Raw genomic sequence first — 24,145 nt, 5'->3', positions numbered from 1 at the left:
ATCATAGAAATCGGCTTTAGCGGTTGGCTGTCTATAGAGGCAAATCAAAGAGAAGGACGTTTCATTTGAAAGAGTGATTTCTACACCAACACAATCAAAGTTAATGTCAGTTGACCATACAGTTTCTTTGCAGGCAAGAGTATTCTTGACATAAAGTAGCACCCCCCCCCCCCTTTCCCTTTATTCTATCCTTCTGCTATCTTCTTTATTCTAACACATTGTATCCTGGCATAGATACAAGGGCTTCTGGAGATGACTGTTTTAACCATGATTCAGATATCCCTAGGAAGTCAATATTGGACTCATGTAGGAGATGCTCTCAACTGTTCACGTTTGTTACCAAGACTGCGAATATTCAAATGTCCACAAAAGAGTCCCTTTGGTTTGCACCGGGGATCCTTGATTAAGAGTTCGAAATAATTGATTACAACCGTGTTTTTTTAGAACTGGATTTCTATGTTTGACCTCTGATTCGTTTGTGATGGAGGGTGACCGCCGATCACCAACTGCTGGGCTGCTAGGAGCCATAAGGCACGGCTCCGAGGGGGTGATCGGGGTCCTGCAGCGAGGCGGGGAGGCGGCGCTGCAGATGGGGTGAGCGCTGGAGTCATCCGCGTTGGTCGTCGGGGAGGCACGGCGTGACCACCGATCACCAACTGCTGGGCCGGTGCGATGTTTGAGAGCGTCGCTCATGATGATGCTGGAGGATGATCGATCACCAGCTGCTGGTCTGCTGTCCGCGTTGCTCGTCGGCGGGTCTACTGCGGCGTGCCACGGTGGAGGCTGCCTGGAGCGCAGCCGGTGTCTGGAGGGACACCGGGTCACTGCCATCGGGCAACGGGGTGCGATGTTTGAGAGCGCCGCTCATGACGATGCTGGAGGATGGCCGATCGCGGGCTGCTGGGCTGGGAGCCGCGTAGATTGCCGGGGGACCGTCACTGGAAACTGGGCTTACGGTACGTGCTTGCCCGTCTAGACCGGTGAGCCGCCGAAACAAGGAGGGACGTAGGTGGAGTAGGTTTAAAGCTCAGTTCAAACCTTGGTCCGACTGAAAACCTTCGCCGTGTTGTTGAGGTACGCCCAAAACATTGCCTAAATTGCCATAATTGCCATAAGGCTGAATGGCCACACCACTGTGCCGTGGGTTGCAAAGTATTTGTGGGTGTATGAGTCTGGACCTGGACAGACATGTATGAGTCTGGACCTGGACAGACGTGTATGAGTCTGGACCTGGACAGACATGTATGAGTCTGGACCTGGACAGACATGTATGAGTCTGGACCTGGACAGACGTGTATGAGTCTGGACCTGGACAGACGTGTATGAGTCTGGACCTGGACAGACATGTATGTAGATTGCAACTTGACTCGTTGGCAGAGGCATACAACCACGAGGCGGTTCTTTCTAGTTAACCATGCTGTGACTCGCCTCTAATTTAGTCCCATGAACAAGGTATTTCCTTAATGTGATGACATCATTGCTATGTCCTTATTTTGTTGTGTTGGTTCCAGGGTCATCGAATGAAATCTGTTACCGTGCCAACAGCAGCAGTAGCGGTGGCGTCCCGACTGCAAACCGGCACAGCGTGGGGCCCATATGGGGTCAGGCGGCCGCACACAGCTCCTATGAGAGCCTGAAGGGGGCACCGGCTCCTCCACAGCGCAGCGACAGCTACAATGCCATCAGGAACCACGGCACACATCCAGAGAGACCCAACTCCTGGTCTAGTCTGGAGCACGCCCGCTCGCTACGGTGAGTAGGGTTCATCCAATCAGGGTGGATATTGATTCTCACCCTATAATACAGAACGATAATGTACGGCACAGCACGGTACGGTATGATACTATACAATATGATATAAGGTAGTATGATATCATTCGAAATGATACAATACTATTCAGTATCATGACGCAACATTGCAGCAGTATGTCGTCGCTCTCGGGGCGGGACCTCGAATGTCCATTTTTTCACATTTTAATTTTTTGTGATGAATCAATGCCACTGGTCGGCGTTCACGTCTCTGTGTGGGTTTTACAAAATGTAACCCATGGAAAAGCATTACACCAATCTTGTGAGTAATTCTCGTAACACCATTCCCCTTCAAACTGTCGCTCAAACCTAGAAGCTCCGCCCCCTACCTCCATCTGAACCCACCAGGCAGGACACTATATCCGGAAAAGACACACGGCCAGACGGGCCGTGTATTTCTGATAGTTTTGTTTAATCCTGGCTTCCTCTGAAGTAAATAGATCAATACAATGTTGTAAGTTATCCCTTATGTAAGTTATCCCTAGGCTGCAAACTCATTTAAAATATGCAAATCAAAGTATTGATCTCGTCCCTGGCACCTCAATGGTGGAACGAGCTTCCACTTTCGGTCACGACGGCTGAATCACTGCCGATCTTTCGGAAAAGACTAAAGACTCACCTTTTCAGGCTCCATCTGGGCCCTTCTTCAACTAACCTAAACTAAACTTGTAGCACTATTCCTTTCAGAAGTTGTAGTTGTCATAGACCAGCGATCCTCAAAGTCCGGACTCCGGTCCGCATCCGGACCCAGACGCAGTCCTATCCGGACCGAGCCCTATAACCTACAAATCACTGAATAGTTACATTTTCACGGAGCATTTCTATTTTAACCGGCACATGCTTTTCTAGCCTTTACGGTAGGCTACTGGTTTATCTGTCAGGAAGCTCACAGACCAATGCATGCGCTGTAAATCATCACACATGATGCTACTCAGCCAATCAACAAGCGAATTGATTCTGCCTGCTGCTGGAGAGTTGACACACGGACGGAGGAGAGGCGAGACTTGGAGAAATGCGAGAGAAGTATTTCACATCGCGTGCTCAAAAGAAACGAGTAGACCGCGAAAACAAAGCTTTAGTTTTAATCCAGAGCAGGCAGACTCATGTTCATTCATTGGTCTCACGAGCAGTTCAAAACCAGTATGTCTCGTGAAGTGTGATGCGATCCTGACCAGCTGCCACACATGAGCAAACACACACACTCAAATCCAGGGCGCACACACATGCACTGCCCAACGGCATGCAAAGTTTGCATTGCGAGCGACCGATAGACAGACAGACAGACAGACAGACAGACAAACAGAGTGGGAGCTCACTTCTATCAAGAGAAAAGGAGGTTTGTTGGCTGAGAGCCTGACTGATAAAATGTGAAATGGAGTTAAGAAAAGGAAGAAAAGGGGGAACTTATTTTTCTAAAATGAAAGCACTTTATTTTAAGATGCAAATTTTTCCAAAGCACTCTGTTGTGTTATTTCTAAATGCAGCCATTATTTTACTTGAAATGAGAAAAGAACATGTATTTATTATTAGTGTAGGCTAGTTATTTATAATTAATCCAGTTAAATATGAAAACTGTAAATAAACATTATTGATGTTTATTTTGATTTAACAGTCAGTCATTGACTACATACAGATGTTGTACCATTAGGCTACTGCAATCATTGAAGTAGCCTAAGTTCAATGGCACTGAATCATAACGCAAGCTCAATGTTCCGGACCTTCGCTTGAGGACATTTTCTCTATCTGGACCTCTTAGAATTTTAATTGAGTGCCCCTGTCATAGACTGTGTGTTGCATAGTTGATTGCTCTATTGCTGACAAAAATGTGTTATTGTAAGTCGCTTTGGATAAAAGCGTCTGCCAAATGACATAATGTAATGTAATGTAATGTAATGTAATGTAAAGTAGTTTCTGACGAGAATAATGTTTACGTTAGTGAGATGCTTCTCATCCCCATGACAGAGCCCCTCTCTCGGCCTGTGGGAAACTGACTATAATGAAGACGTGCCAACTTTGACGACGTGGTGTTCAGTATTTTAAGAGCACACCTTTTTTTTTTTACTTCCTGAAAAGTTGCGTTTTGGAGATCCGACTTTTCGCCCCGACAGCGACTATATGTTTCTGTACGACACGATACTATTCAATACCATGCAATACTATCCAATGCTATACAACACTATTCAATACGATCCCGGGCGAGCCCCCATTATGTTATGCCGGCTCAAAAGCCACAACATAACGACGGACACTTAGATGCAAAACGAATGCATTTATTTATAAAAAATGTATTTACAAAATTATTTACAAAACATGAGCAAACTCGCACAAATGATTCGCCAAAGTTGAAAAATTTCAACTCTAAACTCTGGTGGAACATTTTCACGTTTCAGCTACATGAATGAAATGTAATTTAAAATCTATTCTGCTTTGATCTCATCTGCTATTACCACCAATCGAATCTAATCTATTTCACTCAGGTCACTGCATAAGGGTTCCTGGCATCACTCCAGTGGCTCTGTGGCTTCAGGTACACACTGTGATTCTGATTCTGATTCTGATTCTGATTCTGATTTATGTTTTTCTTCTTCTCAAACAGTTGTACTTTTCTGTCATCAGTTGATTGGGTCTGTGACTGACAACGCTGTAAAATGTTATATGTCAGATAAATGATATGGTCTCTTATATGGCTGTGGTCACGAAAACCTTGGTTGTAAAATGCACTGAATAAATAGACCCATTATCTATTATTATAATTATATTATATACTGTTATTTATTTATTATTTTTAGTAATTGTCCTCTCAAGTATGAGCCTATTTTTTCATTCCAGATATGGGATTCCAGATCCCCTTTCAGTCTACAGTATCATGATATCAAACATGAGTGGAATTATCGCCCTAAAAGGGGTTATATATATATATCCATATATATCGATATATTGATTTGATTTCAATATAATGATATATTGCCAGCCAGACTTTCCACCAACCTTCCATGGCTTTCCACACCATGGTTGTTATCAAAATATAACATATTTATTGAAAATACAGTAATGCATTAAAATATTTGATAACTTTGTCATTTATTTGGTATTACATTATTTAATCCATTTTAAGAAAATCCCATTCAGTTTAACCATAAACGACAAAGAAATCTGGACCCGGAAAGAATCCATATGCGTTGAAATGACAACAACACTTGGGAGGACAAGGACTAGCATTGTTCATTGTTATTAGCATGCTCAGCATTATTCTTCCTAGCAGCATTAGCCCTAGTATGGTTGTCGTCACCCAGCTAAAGGCTTGTACGGCGCCGAGGGCCAGCTCCACACGGTGATGGAGAAGAGTCCGGAGAGCAGCCCCACCACCAAGCCTCGACAGGGGGGAGGCTTCCCCCAGCCTGCCCCCTCTCTCGGACCCTCCTCCGGTTCTCCGGGCGGTGCCGCCCAGTCCGGCCGGCTCCTGTTGCCCACCGGCGTGTACCCCGTCCCCCAGCCTGAGCCCCACTTCGCCCAGATACCCAGCTCCAGCCCCGGCCCCGCCTCCACCGGAGTCTACCACGCTTTGGCCAAGGAGAGCGGCCTGCAGCAGCATCCAGGGCTGCTGGGTATCAGAGCGAGGGATGGAGGAGGGATGGAAGGGTGGAAAGAGAACGGATACCAAAACAACCCTTCTTCTTCATCCTCGCCCGTCTCGCCCGCTTCCACCCTGCTCATGACTCAGGAGGCAGACAGCTGCTTCTATTGGTTTGTTTGGTTGTTTCTTGTTTTTTGACTGTTCATTTTTCTGTCTGTCTTTCTCTTGGTCATTCCATCCATCTATTAGGGGTGGGAGTCCTAGAGTAACTCATGATACGATACTGTCGCGATTCTTGGCCCTTGATAACGATGGTATCACGATACAGCGATTCTGCGATAATCGATACATTGCAAGAAATTCTATCTACGATACGTCACGATATCTGTGTAACTGAAGGGGGAAAATAACCCTAAAAAAGGATAAAGCAGGAATTATGTATTGATTCACAAAATTGACATGAAACAACCTACAACAAAGTACACACTGACTGCAACTTGTCCACGACTCCACGTGTGGAGTTGAAACGTTTAAAGGAAGGATACAAAATAATGCCTCATTAAAATCTTTTCAATCTGTGTAAATTAAGTTATATTAAAATAATGCAAAATGGCAATAAAGTTGACTGACTTTGATTGATTAATAATCCTAACAACCCCCTCCAGCTATAGTATCGTCACTGTTGGGCAGAAACCTTGTGTCTCCAAAAAAGCTATTTTTCACAAGGAAGTGAAAACATTCCATTTTAACAGTGTAATAGTAATAACAACATTAATAACCAGTAATATAACATCTTTCACTTGTTCAAAGTACCTGAAACTTTCACAGGTCATTTTTTGGGTACCCACTAAATCCATTGATGGGAGGAGAAAAAGAAAACAAAATGGTTTCCGCCCATCAGCGATGGTATGGTCCTGTTGTATGTTATAATCGTAGTAACAAGCCCTTTAAGGCTAACGTAATCTTCTGCCTTCGCTAGGCCCCAGCAGGAGGAGGCTGACTCCTCACTCTACAGAGCCCACCTCCGAGCTGCAAACGGGGTAGCGGAGGGCCAGGCCGGGCCCCAGAACCACCAAGGGCCTCACGCTCAGAGCCTCCAAGGACCCCGCACCCATACAAACCAAGGGCACCACACCCATACAAACCAAGTCCACAACCAAATGATCCAGGGACACAGCCAGGATTTCCAGGGTCCCCACTTGACCCATGGCTTCAGGCCACTGCCCCCCCAGTCCGGGGCTGAGGAGAGGAGAGACCCCTTCACCCCCATCCAGTCTAGAGGAGACAGGAGCAGGTATGGGGATCCTTTTAATAAACAATAAACGATTGCATTTAGAAATGTAGCTCTTGTAGCAGGAACAGAGTGGTATTACCTCAACTGCACAGGAGGCCAGGGCTTATTATGTATTTATTTATTGAACCTTTATTTACCCAGGTAGGACCATTGAGAGCACACTCTCTTTTTCAAGGACACCCTGATTACAGCATATACAACAATTTAAACAATTTAAAACAATAAAAATGTAAATAATGAAAAACAGATTACGGCATATATAAAACAATAAAAACCACATGAAATCACAGGTGCAGACAAATAAGAGGGCAACGTAAAGCAGGTGCAACCCCTATGCAATGCATCCTCAAGTAACGCTTTGAACGACTATGGAGACCAGTCGGTCCAGTTTGATGGAGTCCTGAATCTTGTTCCATCTATCAGGAGTGTAAAAGATGAATCTTTCCTGTCTCTTAAAACAGATGGTTGGCTCTCGCAATTTTAAAATATAATAAAATAATGAGCGATGATAGGGGGATGTCCCGGATAAGGCGGGACATCCGCTCATATTTCTCCAATCACCTGCATCGGTTCAAACTTCCTCCGGTCTGAAGCGTTTTTTCCCCAAACTTCCTTTGTCCATGTTCTGTGGGCGTAAATTACAGACTGTTTATGGTGCATTCACAGAATGTAGAATAGACAGTCTGGCTTGAAAGACTAATTGTGGAGTCTGTGAGCGTGTCTGATATCCTTTAGCTTTTTTTTCTAATTTGCTATAATAAAGTATATTTGCTCATATTTTAGTATGAAGTCTTGTTTTCTGATCTGCTTCTGTTGGGGTTCGTTAAGTAGCATTTTCTTTTGTTACTGCAATGCATTACCTATCATTACAGTAATGGACCATGGCATGATGTGGCATGGGTCACTCACTGACACTTGCACAGGTCCTACACTATACTTCAAATGTAGCTACTGCCATCTTATGGCACTTGTTCGTTACTACCCCTTTTAAGCTGTGTCAGCCACATCCAGGGGTGGACCAAGCCCCCAGGAATAGCGCTGGGCTGTGAAGCCATTTGAACATGGTGGCGAAGCTCTGTATTGCAAGTCATGTGACGCCATGCAGCCCAGATAGGAAAATTCCCATCCACTTGCATGGGGACCCCGGCAGCTGTTAAACCCAGGGGATTTTTTTTCCGGGTGTCACTCAAAGTATAAAACGACTCTTTTAATGATCAAATCATTTTTTATGGGGCATTTTTTCTTCAGAAGCCACTAAGAGCCGTATACAGGTGTATCTTCTTCATCTACATCTACATCCAGGGGTGGGAGACGTCATGGAATACGTCATGGCACACATGTGCACTTTAGCCGTTTTCACACATGCGCTTTTTACCGTTAAATGACCGGAAAGCGGTCTAATGCCTTGGAGTGTGAAAGTTGTTTTCCGTCATCGCGGACTTTTCACCAGTTTCGAGCCAGTCAGAAGAGCGGTATGCCGCGATAAGGGACACAAGTGTGAAACGGGTCCAGTCATTTGCCGGTCCTTCCCTCATGGGCGAGGTGTACACACGTTGCTTAACGTTCACTTCCAGCGTGCATCATCTAATCATTCGCGCACATCAAAGCAAACTACTTCCACATTTCGCTTCGTGCATTTGCTTTCTCTACATACATACAAGCGTTGGGCGGCTTGCAAGCCGCTGCCATTCTCGCTGTGTCTGTCCTGTGTCGGGCTGCTGTGAAGTGCGGAGGACTGAAGGACTGGCCTCTCTCGAGCAGAGAGGGGAGGGGGGAAATCGGCTGTGTTTATTACGCTGGCTTGACCGCTGCCTGGATACTACTCTGCACTGCAGCCCATGAGCGAATGTGAAGGATACAACATACTCTTAAGTCAAACGAGTGTGATTTATTGTGTGACAAGCAAACTTATTTCACCATCGGAGTTTTGCCGACCCCCAAAATAAGCCCCCCCCCCACGCCCGCCCCCAACATACAGGCTATTTGACGACTATATTCACACATGTGAGGCTGAGGTGTGAAGGGAAATTCCGGGAAATGGCCGATATTGATTTACAGGTAATTTTCCTGTAAGCATGTGTGAAAACGGCTTGAGTCTTGGGCCGCATGGTCAGGAAGTAAAACCAGGAAGAAAACCCCCCATGATGGCTTCATGCGCCAGTGAGCAGCCTCCGTCCGAATGTGTGGGTGGCTCGTGGCTCGTCCCCTATCCAGTTCTTTTAATACACCCATGGGGTGGACTGGAACCATAATTCAGGCCGGACATTAGATACCATGCAGGCCAGGCCAACACACGTGGACACATGCTGGCGACCTTAGGTCGCCGGCGAAAGATTTGGGCCGTTTGAAGCAAGATTTGGTGAATATAATGCTAACGTGATGTTACATGTTATGTTACCTATTTGTTCACTAATAGAATTCAACATTGCCTAGATAACTGCAAGTATAATATGAAGACGTAAAAACAAAAACATGCCTCTGTACAAAAGCTTCACAGCAAACTTAATTTAAGGAAGAGTACAGTGTCCTGTCTTGTCTTGTCTGAGGTTAAATGCAAATACAAAAAAATCAAACTGCTTCATCTCCACTTTAAACTGTATTGTGCAGTCCTACTGATAATCCTATAAAGCACATTAACACGTTCACTGCCAACAACGAGTTGAGTCGTCAAACAGAATCCAACCGTTCACTGCCAACGACGAGTTGAGTCGTCAAAAAAAATATATATTTTTTTTGACGGTGCTACGTGGATCAATGCCCCCCGCGTCTCCTATGGAGATATTGGAAGTATTGAATGTGTATAATCTATTTTACCGACCAGCTAGGTGGCGACGGTCCTCTCCCGACAGAGAGAAAGTCAACCAAAAGCAGCCGCCTCCCGCGGCTGCTTCCTCCATTCTCAAGGAAATGGCTTGGCGATTTTACAGTCAGAAACGAACGAGCCTCATTCTCATACTGTAGGCGGGGACGCTTTCGCGCTGCTGCGGTGGGGGGTTCCAGAAATGGACTGGGTGGGCAGCATAAAGCCTAGAGTCGCACGGGGCTTCATCGGGGCTCTCAAACCCAAGAGACGAGTGAGCCCCACTCGCTGCCAGGGAGGGAGGCTGCTCAAACTCGCTGCCAGGGAGGGAGGCTGCTCAAACTCGCAGCAGCAGCAGAGCACTCGCTTGTGACAAACGCAGGCTGAAAGCCACTAGACACGCCCACGGAGGGAGGAGTTGAAGGAGAGGGCGTTCGGAACTATATTGTTTGGATGTCTGATCTCTCACTGATGCCAAAAATAAATGGTTAAAGTGACTGTTCTGCCTGTTTGATTGAATTTCACAAAACTGCGATTATCTCAGCTTTCACTCTCAGACGCTAAAACCATGCTGTACTCAACGGCTAATATCTACATAACTACTAACTCTACAAACTAACTCTTTTAGACAGAGAAAGCACACATTCTATTAGTACTTTTGTGAACTTTGTGTTCACAAACTCCAAGCAGAAAAGAATCCTCGGCTCTTGTAAAATGAGCCAGAATCCTCAAAAAACGGCTTGGCAGAAGCTACCTACAGCAAAAAAAAAAACGGCTGGCAGTCAATGTGTTAATGTGAAATCAATAAGCATATAGCCTACATGTTTCACTTTATGCTCTGAAATTGTAGCCTACCTGAAGGTTCCTGATTCTGATCAGTTCAACAACACCTCCAGCTCTGCAGGAGCACCTGCTGCAGTGCTAGTGCTGCTTCTGCCTCCTTCTCCACTTTTGTGAAGAAAACCCCAAAAGCAATCCAACCCATACTTTCAGTTTAGCCACTACTGTTTACATTTGACCAATGGGATTTTTTATATAGCCTAATATAAATAAATAAATACAAATTAGTGTTAATTTAATTTCTCTCGAATATTCTAGAGGCAATAGACAATTGTCTACCACTGATATTGTAGTTTAGGCCAAGGCACAACATAGGCTCCTTGCTTTCCACCTCTCTGCACCTCTTTTTTCTTCTCCATTTTGACACCATTGAACAGCAAGCCCCGCCCACCTGCGCTGGGGTCTCAGCAGCTTCTGACTGAAAAGTTAACTCATTCCTCCCTGCCTGGCTGCCTGCAGCCTGCCTGCCTGCAATCTGCGCAACTAGGAACACTTATACATACTGGCCTGCTGTACAGATTAAATCATACTGTAATGAAATTATGAAACAAACAACCAGCATACATTATGTGACCCAAATGCTGCAATCGGTGAACGGCATCTTTTTTTTTTTGCCGATTGCCGATATATGGGTGCATCCCTATTAGAAATGAATAGATGTGATGGTGGTGGTGATGGTGATGATGATGTCCTCTGGTTCTTATTCATCTCTGTCTCCTCCATCTCTTTCCCTCCCTTCAGAACATGGGAGCAGCCCAGCGTCCATCTGGAGCCTGAGGCGTCGCCCCGGGTTGCCCGGGGTCAGGTGGCCGCAGCCCTGCCCGCCCAGCCGGCCACTCAGCCAGACCCTCACTCTTCTCCCCTACACCACAGTGACTCTGCAGCTCTGCAGCCCCAGCACAGAGAGAGAGAGCAGCCCCAGCACGGGGAGAGAGAGCAGCCCCAGCACGGGGAGAGAGAGCAGCCCCAGCACGGGGAGAGAAACCAGCCCCAGCACAGAGAGAGAGAGCAGCCCCAGCACAGAGAGAGAGAGCAGCCCCAGCACGGGGAGAGAGACCAACCCCAGCACAGAGAGAGAGAGCAGCCCCAGCACGGGGAGAGAGACCAGCCCCAGCACAGAGAGAGAGAGCAGCCCCAGCACGGGCAGAGAGAGCAGCCCCAGCACAGAGAGAGAGAGCAGCCCCAGCACGGGGAGAGAGAGCAGCCCCAGCACAGAGAGAGAGAGCAGCCCCAGCACAGAGAGAGAGAGCAGCCCCAGCACAGAGAGAGAGAGCAGCCCCAGCACAGAGAGAGAGAGCAGCCCCAGCACAGAGAGAGAGAGCAGCCCCAGCACTGGGAGCGAGAGCGAGAACACCCGCTGACCCACCTGGAGATCGCCCTGGCCGAGGTGCAGCGATGCTCCTGCCCCGACAGCGTCCTTACTGCCGGCAGTACCCAGGGCAACAGCAGCCACGGCGACGGCAGCCAGGTTAGCGATGGTAAACAGGGAGCCGCCCGCAGCCTCTCTGTGCTGGAGAAGGTCAGTCGGTTCGAGCGGTGCGAGCGCGGTGGCGAGCGGCGCAGCCACAGCACCGGCCACGCACAAAACAAGGCTAACCAGCACAAGGTAATGCTCACAGGATCTGCTCTTATGATCACCCCTCCCTGTTTTCAGCTGCTAGTATTATGAGACTGTTTGAACCCTCCTTGTTTTCTGCTTATCTCTGCTTGATGGTTATTTGTTGCCTCGAACTGCCTCAACAGAAGAAATTGTGGTATATGGGAGAAAAGGTTGTGTACATTCCGCTGTTCACTAGAAATCGCTGTGCATTGTGGATATGTGTGGACTATATAGTGAATCAAATTAACTGTTGAGAAATCGGACACTAGTAAAAAATGGCGAACACACTAATAGTCCACTATTTCTGTAATAAGGAACGGTTTTGAACAGGGCTAATGCCAGTATCATGTATCAAGTGGCCCTATTGTCGTAAGGCGCTATCGTTTGCTCACCTCTTATGCTATCTTCCCTGCGTCTTAAGCTGTCGTCTGCCTCCACCATCCAGTTTTGCGCTGGAATCTAAGCGCATACACAGGTGTAGGCGTGGCCCAGGCGTGTCGGTGCTAAATACTGGCCTTTGCGCGACTCAAATGCTCAAAAATGTCCTTGGGTGCTCTCAATTTTAACGGCACCTAATAGCAGGTCTTAACGCTAAAAACCCCATTGCGCCTGCAGCGCACGCAGTATTCTCCGCGCAGTGCAGGACTTCCTCGCATTACGATACATTACGCAGGGCATGGATGTCCCTCTCTCTCCAAAACCTCGCGCGCGCACACACTGCCCCGCCTCTTCAGAATGCCACATTTATTACTATAGCCTACTGTACATTGCAGAAAAAACACACACCTTGATTTGAAAATGAGAATTTGTTTGTCATGGTTTTATTAGGCTACATAATTCCCGACCATACAGGTCTGTGGTGTTACGTGTATAACCGTAGATTACTTTTGAGAAAGTTGTGCCGGCCAGTACGGTAACCTCTTTCCCTGCAATTACACACATGCAAGAGCAGCTTCTCCACAGCGTGGAGGGCGTGACCGCAGTCAATAGCTTAACCCGAGTGGGCAATTCTGATATAAGCCATTGAAATAGGCTAGAATTAAACTCTCACACATCCTTACCCTATTAAACAAACAAATATTTTTAAATGTGTATGTTATAGCCTATATCAGGGATACTCAACTTGCTTTGCCCGGGGGCCACTTTCGTGAAATGATAGAAGGGCAGGGGCCAGTTAATAAACAATATACAAACAATATACATTTTTCGGATTGTAGGTTTTTGGGGTGTCAGCCGGAGTTTAGGCTGACAATGTTGTGCACACCGGATAGTTAGTTAGGTTAAGTTAGTTAGGTTAAGTACATACATAAGTGCCTGGGTAGCAAGCAGACGGCAGTATTTGACAATTTAGCAGCTAAATCATAGATTATTGAAAGATATTCCATATTCCAGACTGAAATGCTATAACAGAAGTGGAGTATTGGCCAGAATGACATGAACATTTGGACACTTATTCAGCGGGTATCTTGCATGTTGCGTTCAGGTGCACTGCAATTCCATCGCGGGCCACAAATTGAGAATCACTGGCCTATATGAACGAAACGACTAATTACAGTAAGCGCACGCTTCGACATAATAACACCATGGGGATATTTACTGTGTAACTGCATCCCTTTGGTGTGTTTCAAATGGGATATCGTTCCATCAGCACTAGGGATGTTCGATATTGGCTTTTTTACCGATATCCGATATCCGATAATGTCCAACTCTTAATTTCCGATACCGATATCGACCGATATCAACCGATACCGATATAAGCGGGCTTTTTTTTCACCAAAATTTCAGGTAACAAGTTACATAATGTAGCTTAATGTAGCTGAAGAGTTTAATATATAATATGCATGTTGTGTTAAAGTTGTAAGTGTTATTGGGGCAGTGGTGGCCCAACGGTTAGAGAAGCGAGCTTGTGACCAGAAGGTCGTCGGTTCAATCCCCGGGACCGGCAGGATAAATCTGGGTGGGGAAAGTGAAAAAGGCAGCGCTTGCCCCTCCCTCATTACCACCACTGAGGTGCCCTTGAGCAAGGCCCTCAACCCCAACCGCTCCAGTGGAGCTGCTCAGTGGCCAGCAGATCAGACTGTGGTTGTACTGGTCAGCTTCCAGGTATGAATGTGTGTGTGAATGTGAACAGGGCACTCCTGAAAAAGACAGCATTGCTCTCAGTGAGACTCCCCCTGTATTAAAAAAATTATCGATACCGATATTTTCCGATATGAATTTTTTATGCTAATATCGGCCGATAATATCGGTAGGCCGATAATATCGGACATCCCTAATCAGCACCAATTTTCGTTAGTTTCTAATGGTTTTCTGAATCCGAACTGGTTCATCCTCCATTCCTCTCCCTCTCTCTCTCTCCCCCTCTCTCGCTCTGTTCTCTCTCGCCCTCTCTCTTTCTCTCTCTCTCACTCTGTCCCTCTGCTTGCCCACTCAGCGAGAAAGAAGCTGCTGTCACAGACGTGACGCTGTGGCTTTTAAGGGGGGGTGGACATGATCCATGACCTGTGAATACTGTTTTGGGCATAAACACGCCTATATGGAGGTTTGCACGAGACGGCGCCAAGCGCAGCGGGCCGACACGGCCACAATTAGGGCTTTGCGCTGCGCTACTCCAGCTCAAAACGGAGATTACCGCCTTTGCGACGATACAGTCCAATATCTTGTCTACTCCACACTTACCAGACTGAGCTGCTGACCTGACCTCCTCAACTCGGAAATCTTGCTCCTCGTCATCTTTGACGTGGATTGACTGCTTCGTGTTCTCCCCTAGAAGCAGCCGTGTGGGGCAGAGGACCTGCGAAACATGCTGGAGAGAAGCACCAGTGGGACTAAAGCCCACAGGACCATGAGCTACAGAGGAGGCAGCAGTGACCTGACACAGCACAGGTGAGGCAGCAGTGACCTGGCACAGCACAGGTGAGGCAGCAGTGACCTGACACAGCACAGGTGAGGCAGCAGTGACCTGACACAGCACAGGTGAGGCAGCAGTGACCTGACACAGCACAGGTGAGGCAGCAGTGACCTGACACAGCACAGGTGAGGCAGCAGTGACCTGGCACAGCACAGGTGAGGCAGCAGTGACCTGACACAGCACAGGTGAGGCAGCAGTGACCTGACACAGCACAGGTGAGGCAGCAGTGACCTGACACAGCACAGGTGAGGCAGCAGTGACCTGACACAGCACAGGTGAGGCAGCAGTGACCTGACACAGCACAGGTGAGGCAGCAGTGACCTGACACAGCACAGGTGAGGCAGCAGTGACCTGACACAGCACAGGTGAGGCAGCAGTGACCTGACACAGCACAGGTGAGGCAGCAGTGACCTGACACAGCACAGGTGAGGCAGCAGTGACCTGACACAGCACAGGTGAGGCAGCAGTGACCTGACACAGCACAGGTGAGGCAGCAGTGACCTGACACAGCACAGGTGAGGCAGCAGTGACCTGACACAGCACAGGTGAAGCAGCAGTGACCTGGCACAGCACAGGTGAGGCAGCAGTGACCTGACACAGCACAGGTGAGGCAGCAGTGACCTGGCACAGCACAGGTGAGGCAGCAGTGACCTGACACAGAACAGGTGAGGCAGCAGTGACCTGACACAGCACAGGTGAGGCAGCAGTGACCACAGGTGAGGCAGCAGTGACCTGACACAGCACAGGTGAGGCAGCAGTGACCTGGCACAGCACAGGTGAGGCAGCAGTGACCTGACACAGCACAGGTGAGGCAGCAGTGACCTGACACAGCACAGGTGAGGCAGCAGTGACCTGACACAGCACAGGTGAGGCAGCAGTGACCTGGCACAGCACAGGTGAGGCAGCAGTGACCTGACACAGCACAGGTGAGGCAGCAGTGACCTGACACAGCACAGGTGAGGCAGCAGTGACCTGACACAGCACAGGTGAGGCAGCAGTGACCTGACACAGCACAGGTGAGGCAGCAGTGACCTGACACAGCACAGGTGAGGCAGCAGTGACCTGACACAGCACAGGTGAGGCAGCAGTGACCTGACACAGAACAGGTGAGGCAGCAGTGACCTGACACAGCACAGGTGAGGCAGCAGTGACCTGACACAGCACAGGTGAGGCAGCAGTGACCTGACACAGCACAGGTGAGGCAGCAGTGACCTGACACAGCACAGGTGAGGCAGCAGTGACCTGACACAGCACAGGTGAGGCAGCAGTGACCTGACACAGCACAGGTGAGGCAGCAGTGACCTGACACAGCACAGGTGAGGCAGCAGTGACCTGACACAGCACAGGTGAGGCAGCAGTGACCTGACACAGCACAGGTAGACAGATCTGCTGCTCCCCCGCCCCCCATTTTCTCCCCAGTTGTACTTGGTCAATCCCCACTGCTGTCCTCGTCATTGCCCAACCCCTCTGCTGATCTGGAGAGAGTTGTAGACTAGTACATGCTTCCTCTGATACAGTCGCCAGCCCCTTCTTTTCACCTGACAGCGAGGAGTTTCACAGGAAGGACATAGCGCGTGGGAGGATCATGCTATAGACCCTTTTCACGAGGGGCATTTTGTGTCGAAAAGGCAGGGTAAACACAGGTGCAAGCAAGACACTAATGAGGGATTCCAACTTCCAATCATGGAAGTTGGAAACCGTCATTAGTGTTTTGCTTGCACCTGTGTTTACTCTGCCTTTTCGACACAAAATGCCCCCCGTGAAAAGGTTGTATTCCCCCCGGTGCCCCCAAACAGGCACTCTGACTGACCAGAGGAGGTGCTAGAGCAGCGACCAGGCCTCATACCCACCCGCAAACAGGGCCAATTGCGTCTGTAGGAACGTCTGATCAAGCCAAGAATTGAACCCAGGTCTCGGCGACGGTAGGCAAGAGCTTTTACGTCTACGCTACCCAGACGCCCCTTGAAGAAGCAAAAAAGGGAGGGATTGCGAGATCAAAATGGGTAACAAACATGGCAAACATGTTGAAATGAAGTACTGGACTAATGCTTTTCTATAGAGGGTTTTAACTTGACAACAAAAAAACATTCTAAATTGAACCCCAGCTCACTTCCTGTTGCAGTGTTTGCTATGGACAGGACAAGAAAAAAAAAAGAGAAGCAGAGCAGGACTGACAGTTCTGTGAAAACCGTCTTTAAATGCATAAGCTTATAACGTGTTATCAGCATAAGCCTCGCCTCAGATCCTGTTCATTTTCTGTGTGGTGTTCAGGAAGGAAGCGGATCCCAGCTCAGCCCTCCAGAGGAGCCGCAGCACCTTCCAGCTGGGAGAGAGCGAGGAGCCGGGCCCCTGGAGGCAAGAGCTGCAGCGGCTGCTGCTGGGCCCCATCCAGGACACCTCCTTCAACAGGTCAGGGGTTAGGTTAGCGGGTCTGCACGATTCTGCCCTCCAAAGCCAAACCGCAGTAACTACAATTGACTACAGTTTTGGTCACAATTGGGTTATTACTCAAATTGAACTCTTTTGGTGTCTGTTTCATCCCGTGACAAACTGTCCAAGTTCAGTCTTGCTCTATATTTGAGAAAACAGACGAAGAAATCAAAGCATATCAAACTGCACTACTACACTTCCTGCAGTTTGATTTGGTTTCCCGGAGCTTCAGCTGGACTTAAACAGAGACAAACCGCAGTAACTACACTTCAAAGTGTAGTTACAAGAGTTGTGCCCCAGACTTAGATTTTTTATCTACGGCTGGCTACTGCGAGAATAACTGTCTCCCGACTTGCTGAACGTGCTCTTTCGGTCTTTGAACAGGTCTTACAGAGACTCTGTGAAAGACGCTCAGTGCAAGGTCCTGCGCTCCACCTCCTTCAGGCGGAGAGATCTCACCAGCCCCCTGCTTCCTGCTGCTCCTCCCGTCTCCTCCGCCAAGCAGCAGCCTCCGGAGAAGAAAGGCCCTAAAACCATGCCCAAACCCCTGGGCTGTCTTGTCCCGGTGCCTCCTCCTCTGCCCCTGTCCTCTGCCCCATCCCCGGTCACCTCCCCTCACGCCCCGAAGGAGAGGCACATGATCAGCCCGGAGGTGCGCGGCCCGAGCCCCCCCGCCCTGCCCAGCGTCCCCCCGGTCGGACCGCCTCCGTCGCGGATCTGCGGCCGCAAGCGTCTGACCGCGGAGCAGAAGAAGCGTTCGTACTCGGAGCCGGAGAGCATGCACGAGGTCGGAGTGTCGGACGCCGAGACGGTCGCCCTCTTCAGGCGGGGAGGAGGTAAATGAAAATGAGATTTTCTGCCAAAAAAAAACATGTGCTAATGTTAAATGTGTAGGAGGAAGTAACACCACACCAGAGCCTAAAAGTTTGGCTAAGTAATGGATGGATGATGATAATGATGTCGACTCTGTCACCCTGTAATTCAAATTGATATTGTCTTACCGGTGCTAACTGTGCTGCTTATCAGCCTTTACTTTATTGTTGTACTTGTACTCCCTACTTTGCTAACCTCTCTGCAGTGTTTATAACTGATTTGCTGGGGGAAAAAAGCTCCAAATATCCCCAAATGTTTTGTTTTGTCGACTTGTTTTATTCAAGAATAGTGTCGCTAATCATTCTTGCAAACTCAGAGCGATACACTGAAGCCCCTTTTAGACTGGCCAAAAACCCCACTAATATCCACAAACTAGTGGCATTTTCTTCAGTCTAAAAGTTTCCAAGCCGCGCCGTTTAGCCGATAGAGCGACCCTGCAAGTGAGGTGGGTTTTTACGTGGCGGCTCTGCTCCGGGTGGTGATATAAATCTTGGCGGTGGTCCAACCCGTGATTTTCCGTGAGTTGCCGCCGCTTTTCCACCGTGAGTCAGTGAGATTCGGTGATTCCCACAGGCTCGGAATATGCAGAGAGAAAAGTGGCTCTCGTCATGCACGAGTGCACCCCGCAAACCTCACGAGCCCAGGCAGGGGCGCATAGACTGCGTCAAGTCAGCCAGAATGTAAGTTGGTCGTCCGCTTTAGCTCTTTCAAAATAAACCCCTCGTCGTAACGTTCACATTTTGAGTAATGCTTTACAGCTTCACTATTATGTCATCTTAACATCAAAACGAGGATTTTGATACAATGTTTGCTGCTTCGTTTGTTGAAACACCTTTTTTCTCCTCCAACGTGCATCAGTGAGGCTATTTACTTGTTTAAATGACATTAGTTTGACATTTTTACCGGGAAGTTTCCATTTTGTTTTGGCTGAGAGAAGAAGGGAAAAGGGAGGGGGAAGAGACAGTCCGCAGCGGTGGAGAAACGCGGGTTGAGTGCGATCTAAAAGTTTGAAAGGCGGTGGTGCTGCTGCTGCCCCCTGCTGCTTTCCTGCGTAACAAAAACATATGTACTAGTGGAACTTTTGATGTAAAAAAAGCTATTAGAGCGAACACATTTCACTTCCTACACGTTCTTCACAATAAAAGTTAGTTCGAGGAAAACTTTTAATGTGAAGGAGCTGCAGCAGGAAATGGAGTTACATCCAGGCAACTTCGATGCTCCGGGACGCGGCACCAAAGGTACATGTCATTCTCCATATTAGTAGTCCATCAAAATGATTTAGAAGCACTCTTGGGGCAAGATAAGCATTGGAATGACCAATGCTTGTAGAGAAAAATGTTGCATTGCTAGCAAATTAGCTACTGTAGTAACTTACATATAACAGGTGTGTTGTGTAAATCTGTTACAGTTTTACAAAGTTTGAGTGTGACGTTTTGCAAGCTGATGATATGACTTCAAACAATTCAAAATAGTGTCAGGTCTGGAAAAAAGGTGGTACAGTGCTGAGAGGTGTGGCTTCAGACCGGACCACATGGCTCTGACCCATCTCTCCCCTCCTTCAGACACCAGTGTGGCGGACCTCATGGCTCTGACCCATCTCTCCCCTCCTTCAGACACCAGTGTGGCGGACCTCATGGCTCTGACCCATCTCTCCCCTCCTTCAGACACCAGTGTGGCGGACCTCATGGCTCTGACCCATCTCTCCCCTCCTTCAGACACCAGTGTGGCGGACCGTCGGAGGATGTTTGAGTTGGCGGCCAGCCGCAGCATTGGGGGTGGTGCTTCGCAGAACGCCGTGTCACGACCCGACCTCCGGCAGCTTCAGCAGGACGCTCTTGCCCGATACGTGGAGAGGAAGAGAGGGAGGAGGAGAGAGGAGGGAGGACAGGGGAGAGAGAGGAGGCCTCGCAGTGCCTATCTACAGCCTGGACACAGCAACCACACAGGTACATCTCGCAGTGCCTATCTACAGCCTGAACACAACAACCACACAGGTACATGTAGGTGGATGACAGATTCACGGATTACATTATTGATTGATGGATGGACTAAGTAGAGACAGAATGGATAGATAGTACAGTAGATGGATGAAAGAAAAACATGAATTACTGGAATGAGGGAGATAGGGATAGGTGATGGATCAGAGAGTTGGATGGATATGAATAAAACTTTAATAGAGGGTATGCACACCCACTGGGACACACCCCCTCAATCAGGAATGAGTGTCAAAATGAGTGTCAAGTTCCTCCCTGAGCAGCAGGTGTCAGTTATCTAGGCTGATTACTATATTTAAGCTCAGTCTTGCTGTGACTCAGTGGGCGTGACCCCACAGTGACCTCTGCCTCTGTGACATCACATGCATACCCTCTATTGGTTGATTGAGAGAAATGGGTAAATGAGATCAAGGGAAGAAGGATAAGCAATGGATGATAGAAGGATGGATGTATCCAGGAGGGAGGGAGGGAAACTCCCTCAGAAGAGGAAACCAGTTTACTGCTAATGACAGCACTAAACTAGCTAGCAGATAGCTAGTTTACAGAGCTGCACTAATTTTAGCAGAATGGCGGCTAACGTTAGCAGTAGCTGGCTGTCTGCTAGTTTTATAGAGCTAGAGTATCATTAGCAGAAAGGTGGTTAACCTTAGCAGTAACTGGTGCGTTATTTCGAATCCCACCGTGGTTAAGCCAAAACCACGCCCTGTGCCCGCCTACGCAGCAGTCGAGCGCCGGGATTGGCCACGAGCAAGTCTTTTGTCTTCTTTTGAGAGCTCGAATCTCCCACACCACAAACACTGCGCGGCACGCAGCCCAGCGATTTGTGTTTCATTAGTCTCGCTGGCCAGCCTCCTCTCCCTTCCGTGAGTAGGGAAGGGAGGCTGACCAGCGAGACTAGTGTTTCATTGGAAAGTCATAGCAACGTCATTGTAGAACGCACGCTAACGTTAGCTACCAAACTAACGCTAACGAAACAGCACTGCAGCACTACTAGACAAACGAGCAGACTTACAAAATACGTAGATGCCAAGACAAGTTTCCAATACATGTCCGAATAAAATATAAAACTGACTTCCTCCAAAACACACGTCATTACCGTAAGTGACTGATTCAGTCAACACAAAAACATACCGTAGGCCTAATGGAGGAGAAAAAACATATTTATTCTAATAACCGCTCCCGGCTGTTAAGGGAAGACCGGCGCTTATATGCAAAATTGAGTTTGACCCCCTGCGGTTATTGGAGACTCGGCGGCAATTGGGGAGAGGGCCCCTATTAGAAGTTTTACGGTATTTCAAAACATCATTGTAAAATTCAGGCCTTTAGCCAAAGCTTCAATAACAGAGCTCAGCTGACAGTTTAACCTGCAAATGAAAAATATAAAAAATATAAAATTAAAAATACAATAGGCTACAGCACATAGGCCTAGACTTGACTTGACTGACTTGACTAAAAATCACAGAAGTGTCAATGCAACAAGCTGGTCGGCTACAAGACAATTGACAATATCAGTTTAAACTTCAAATAACTGTCTTTCTCCCATCTCTCCTCCTCCTCCCGTATGACATGAATGGCGTAACTAAACTAAGCTAGCTCAACTACCAATGGTTTCTAGCTAAACATTAGCTCCTCTGTTTTCCCCTGCTCTCCTCTCTCCAGCGCCCTTCTCCTCGACCTCCAGCCTGCTCTCCCTGCAGGACTCTGGCCCAGAGCAGAGCTCCTCTGGGGAGCGGCGCCTGTGCTCCACCCTGCCTCCTGGAGCTGACCTGTGGAGCCTCTTCTACCCAGGCAGGGTGATGGCTCCCATGCCACCGCCCGCCGCCCTCCAGCCCGCAAGGTAAACTACTGCCTAAAGTTAATGTAAACTTTTAAAAATTTAAAAAAGCATCTTAGTGAAAATTGGCTAAGTGGGTGACAGTGTCTGTGGCGGTGTCAGTCATGATTGTCATGTCATCATCAGTGATATCAGTGATGTCGCTTGAGCAATTGTGATTCATCATCAGTGATGTCATTCGAGCAATTGTGATGTCATTAGTGATGTCACTCGAGCAATTGTGATGTCATCAGTGATGTAATACATCCTTCCTGGTATGAGCCGATGGCGCACAGTTACACAATGGCGCCTAGGCGGGTCTGTCTATCTGTCTGTCAGTCAGTCCAGAGTCTCCACCCTAGGAATCGAACGCCTAGTTACCTTAAAGGTGAGATGCTCTGAGGTGGATGCAGCTCTGAGGTGGATGGTTTGTTCATTTTAATGACTTGTGTCTAAAGGTTAGAAAATAAATAGAGTCCGCACACTGGTATTTTGTCAGCTCCCAGGTCAGTTTATTTGACGTTTCGACTAGAGATGTTCGATATTGGCTTTTTTACCGATATCCGATATCCGATAATGTCCAACTCTTAATTTCCGATACCGATATCAACCGATACCGATATAAGCGGGCTTTTTTCCCACCAAAATTTCACATAACAAGTTACATAATGTAGCGTAATGTAGCTGAAGAGTTTAATATATAATATGCATGTTGTGTTAAAGTTGTAAGTGTTAGAGAAGCGAGCTTGTGACCAGAAGGTCGTCGGTTCAATCCCCGGGACCGGCAGGATAAATCTGGGTGGGGAAAGTGAAAAGGCAGCGCTTGCCCCTCCCTCATTACCACCACTGAGGTGCCCTTGAGCAAGGCCCTTAACCCCAACCGCTCCAGTGGAGCTGCTCAGTGGCCAACAGATCAGACTGTGGTTGTACTGGTCAGCTTCCAGGTATGAATGTGTGTGTGAATGTGAACAGGGCACTCCTGAAAAAGAGAGCATTGCTCTCAGTGAGACTCCCCCTGTATTAAAAAAATAAAAAAATAAAAAATAAATAAATATCGGCATGAAAACCGATACCGATATTTTCCGATATCGATTTTTTAATGCTAATATCGGCCGATAATATCGGACATCCCTAGTTTCGACCAAACGGTCTTCATCAGACCTTCATTTCTGATGAAGACCGTTTGGTCGAAATGTCAAATAAACTGACCTGGGAGCTGACAAAATACCAGTGTGCGGACTCTATTTATTTGCTAAGTTCATTTGCCTTTTGTCCTGCACCTGACCTCCTTCAAGCGGATGTGCACGCCCTACTTCTTTCTCAAGTGTCTAAAGCTGCCAGGTTCTGTAGAACAGTGGTTCTCACTGTGGTGTCCAAGACACTAAGGGGCACTTTACACGAGGACGGTTTCCTATGGTGATGGGGAATTATTTTATCGTTAGTGCCTCCCTTTTAGACGGCGACGGCGAATTCACATTTTGGAACCACCCTCCAGAGTGGAATTGTTTGATACGCTTCCCGCTGAGCGGGGCTGAGCGCTCCATGTAATCGCTTTGGAACGGCACATTTCAGAAACTCTGACGTGCCTGCACACGTGACACACGCGATTACGCCATAGCCGTGCGCGAGTTGGCAACCAAATACAACGTCAGTATGAATGAAGTTTGGCAACATTCAGAATTAAGCTACACTGCGGCCAACTTCAGTTACATGTTCAGAACGTTACTGCTGCGAGGAGCCGATGGCTGTACCCGGTCGGCATTTAAACGTCGACAGTGTTTTCTCACTGCCAGTAGTCTACAGTAGGGTTTGACAGATAGCACACTCAGCGCTCCCGGTCCTCGCTGCTCGTTAAAGATTTCCAATAGGCGTTATTCTGATAAACTGGTCACATATATGTTACATTCTCACCCGACAAATATTAAAACTTTAAAACAGTTTGGGTTTTTTTTTAGCTTGAAAAAAGCTTTTTGGCAAGTCTAAATGACTGCGGAAAGCGCACTCTACTTCCGCGTTTAAAACCGGAAAGACGATTACGAAATGACGTCATGCAGAAGCGTCCTTGTATGGGCAAAGAATAAGGTGATCACACTGCCACCTAGCGACCTGGCATGTACATTACGGCGTTTTAAAAATTCAACAGCGCTCATGTAAACAGGGAGAAGGTGTGAAGGAAAAGGTGTGAAGGAAACGCTATTGTGTCGTTT

At 47.8% G+C, this 24,145-nt stretch overlaps 1 protein-coding gene across 1 annotated transcript in view; it reads left to right on the top strand.

Moving 5' to 3' along the window:
- The window catches only part of shroom3 (shroom family member 3), a gene marked incomplete at its 3' end in the record, with an annotated part of 158,441 nt that overhangs the window by 98,065 nt on the left and 36,231 nt on the right, over positions 1 to 24,145 (top strand). The window contains exons 7-19 of the mRNA XM_083638063.1: positions 488 to 594; positions 682 to 956; positions 1,512 to 1,752; positions 4,287 to 4,345; positions 5,103 to 5,553; positions 6,363 to 6,677; positions 11,059 to 11,122; positions 11,603 to 11,923; positions 14,691 to 14,803; positions 17,100 to 17,237; positions 17,643 to 18,094; positions 19,847 to 20,077; positions 21,785 to 21,962. Of these exons, the coding sequence (XP_083494189.1) occupies positions 488 to 594; positions 682 to 956; positions 1,512 to 1,752; positions 4,287 to 4,345; positions 5,103 to 5,553; positions 6,363 to 6,677; positions 11,059 to 11,122; positions 11,603 to 11,923; positions 14,691 to 14,803; positions 17,100 to 17,237; positions 17,643 to 18,094; positions 19,847 to 20,077; positions 21,785 to 21,962 (2,945 nt within the window). The remainder of the gene's footprint in view (positions 1 to 487; positions 595 to 681; positions 957 to 1,511; positions 1,753 to 4,286; positions 4,346 to 5,102; positions 5,554 to 6,362; positions 6,678 to 11,058; positions 11,123 to 11,602; positions 11,924 to 14,690; positions 14,804 to 17,099; positions 17,238 to 17,642; positions 18,095 to 19,846; positions 20,078 to 21,784; positions 21,963 to 24,145) is intronic.

The sequence above is a fragment of the Poromitra crassiceps genome, assembly GCF_964638095.1.
Source record: "Poromitra crassiceps genome assembly, chromosome: 6".
NCBI classification, from domain to species: Eukaryota; Metazoa; Chordata; class Actinopteri; order Beryciformes; family Melamphaidae; genus Poromitra; species Poromitra crassiceps.
The sequence above is the reverse complement of the archived record's forward strand: the minus strand, read 5'-3'. Positions and strand labels throughout refer to the sequence as shown.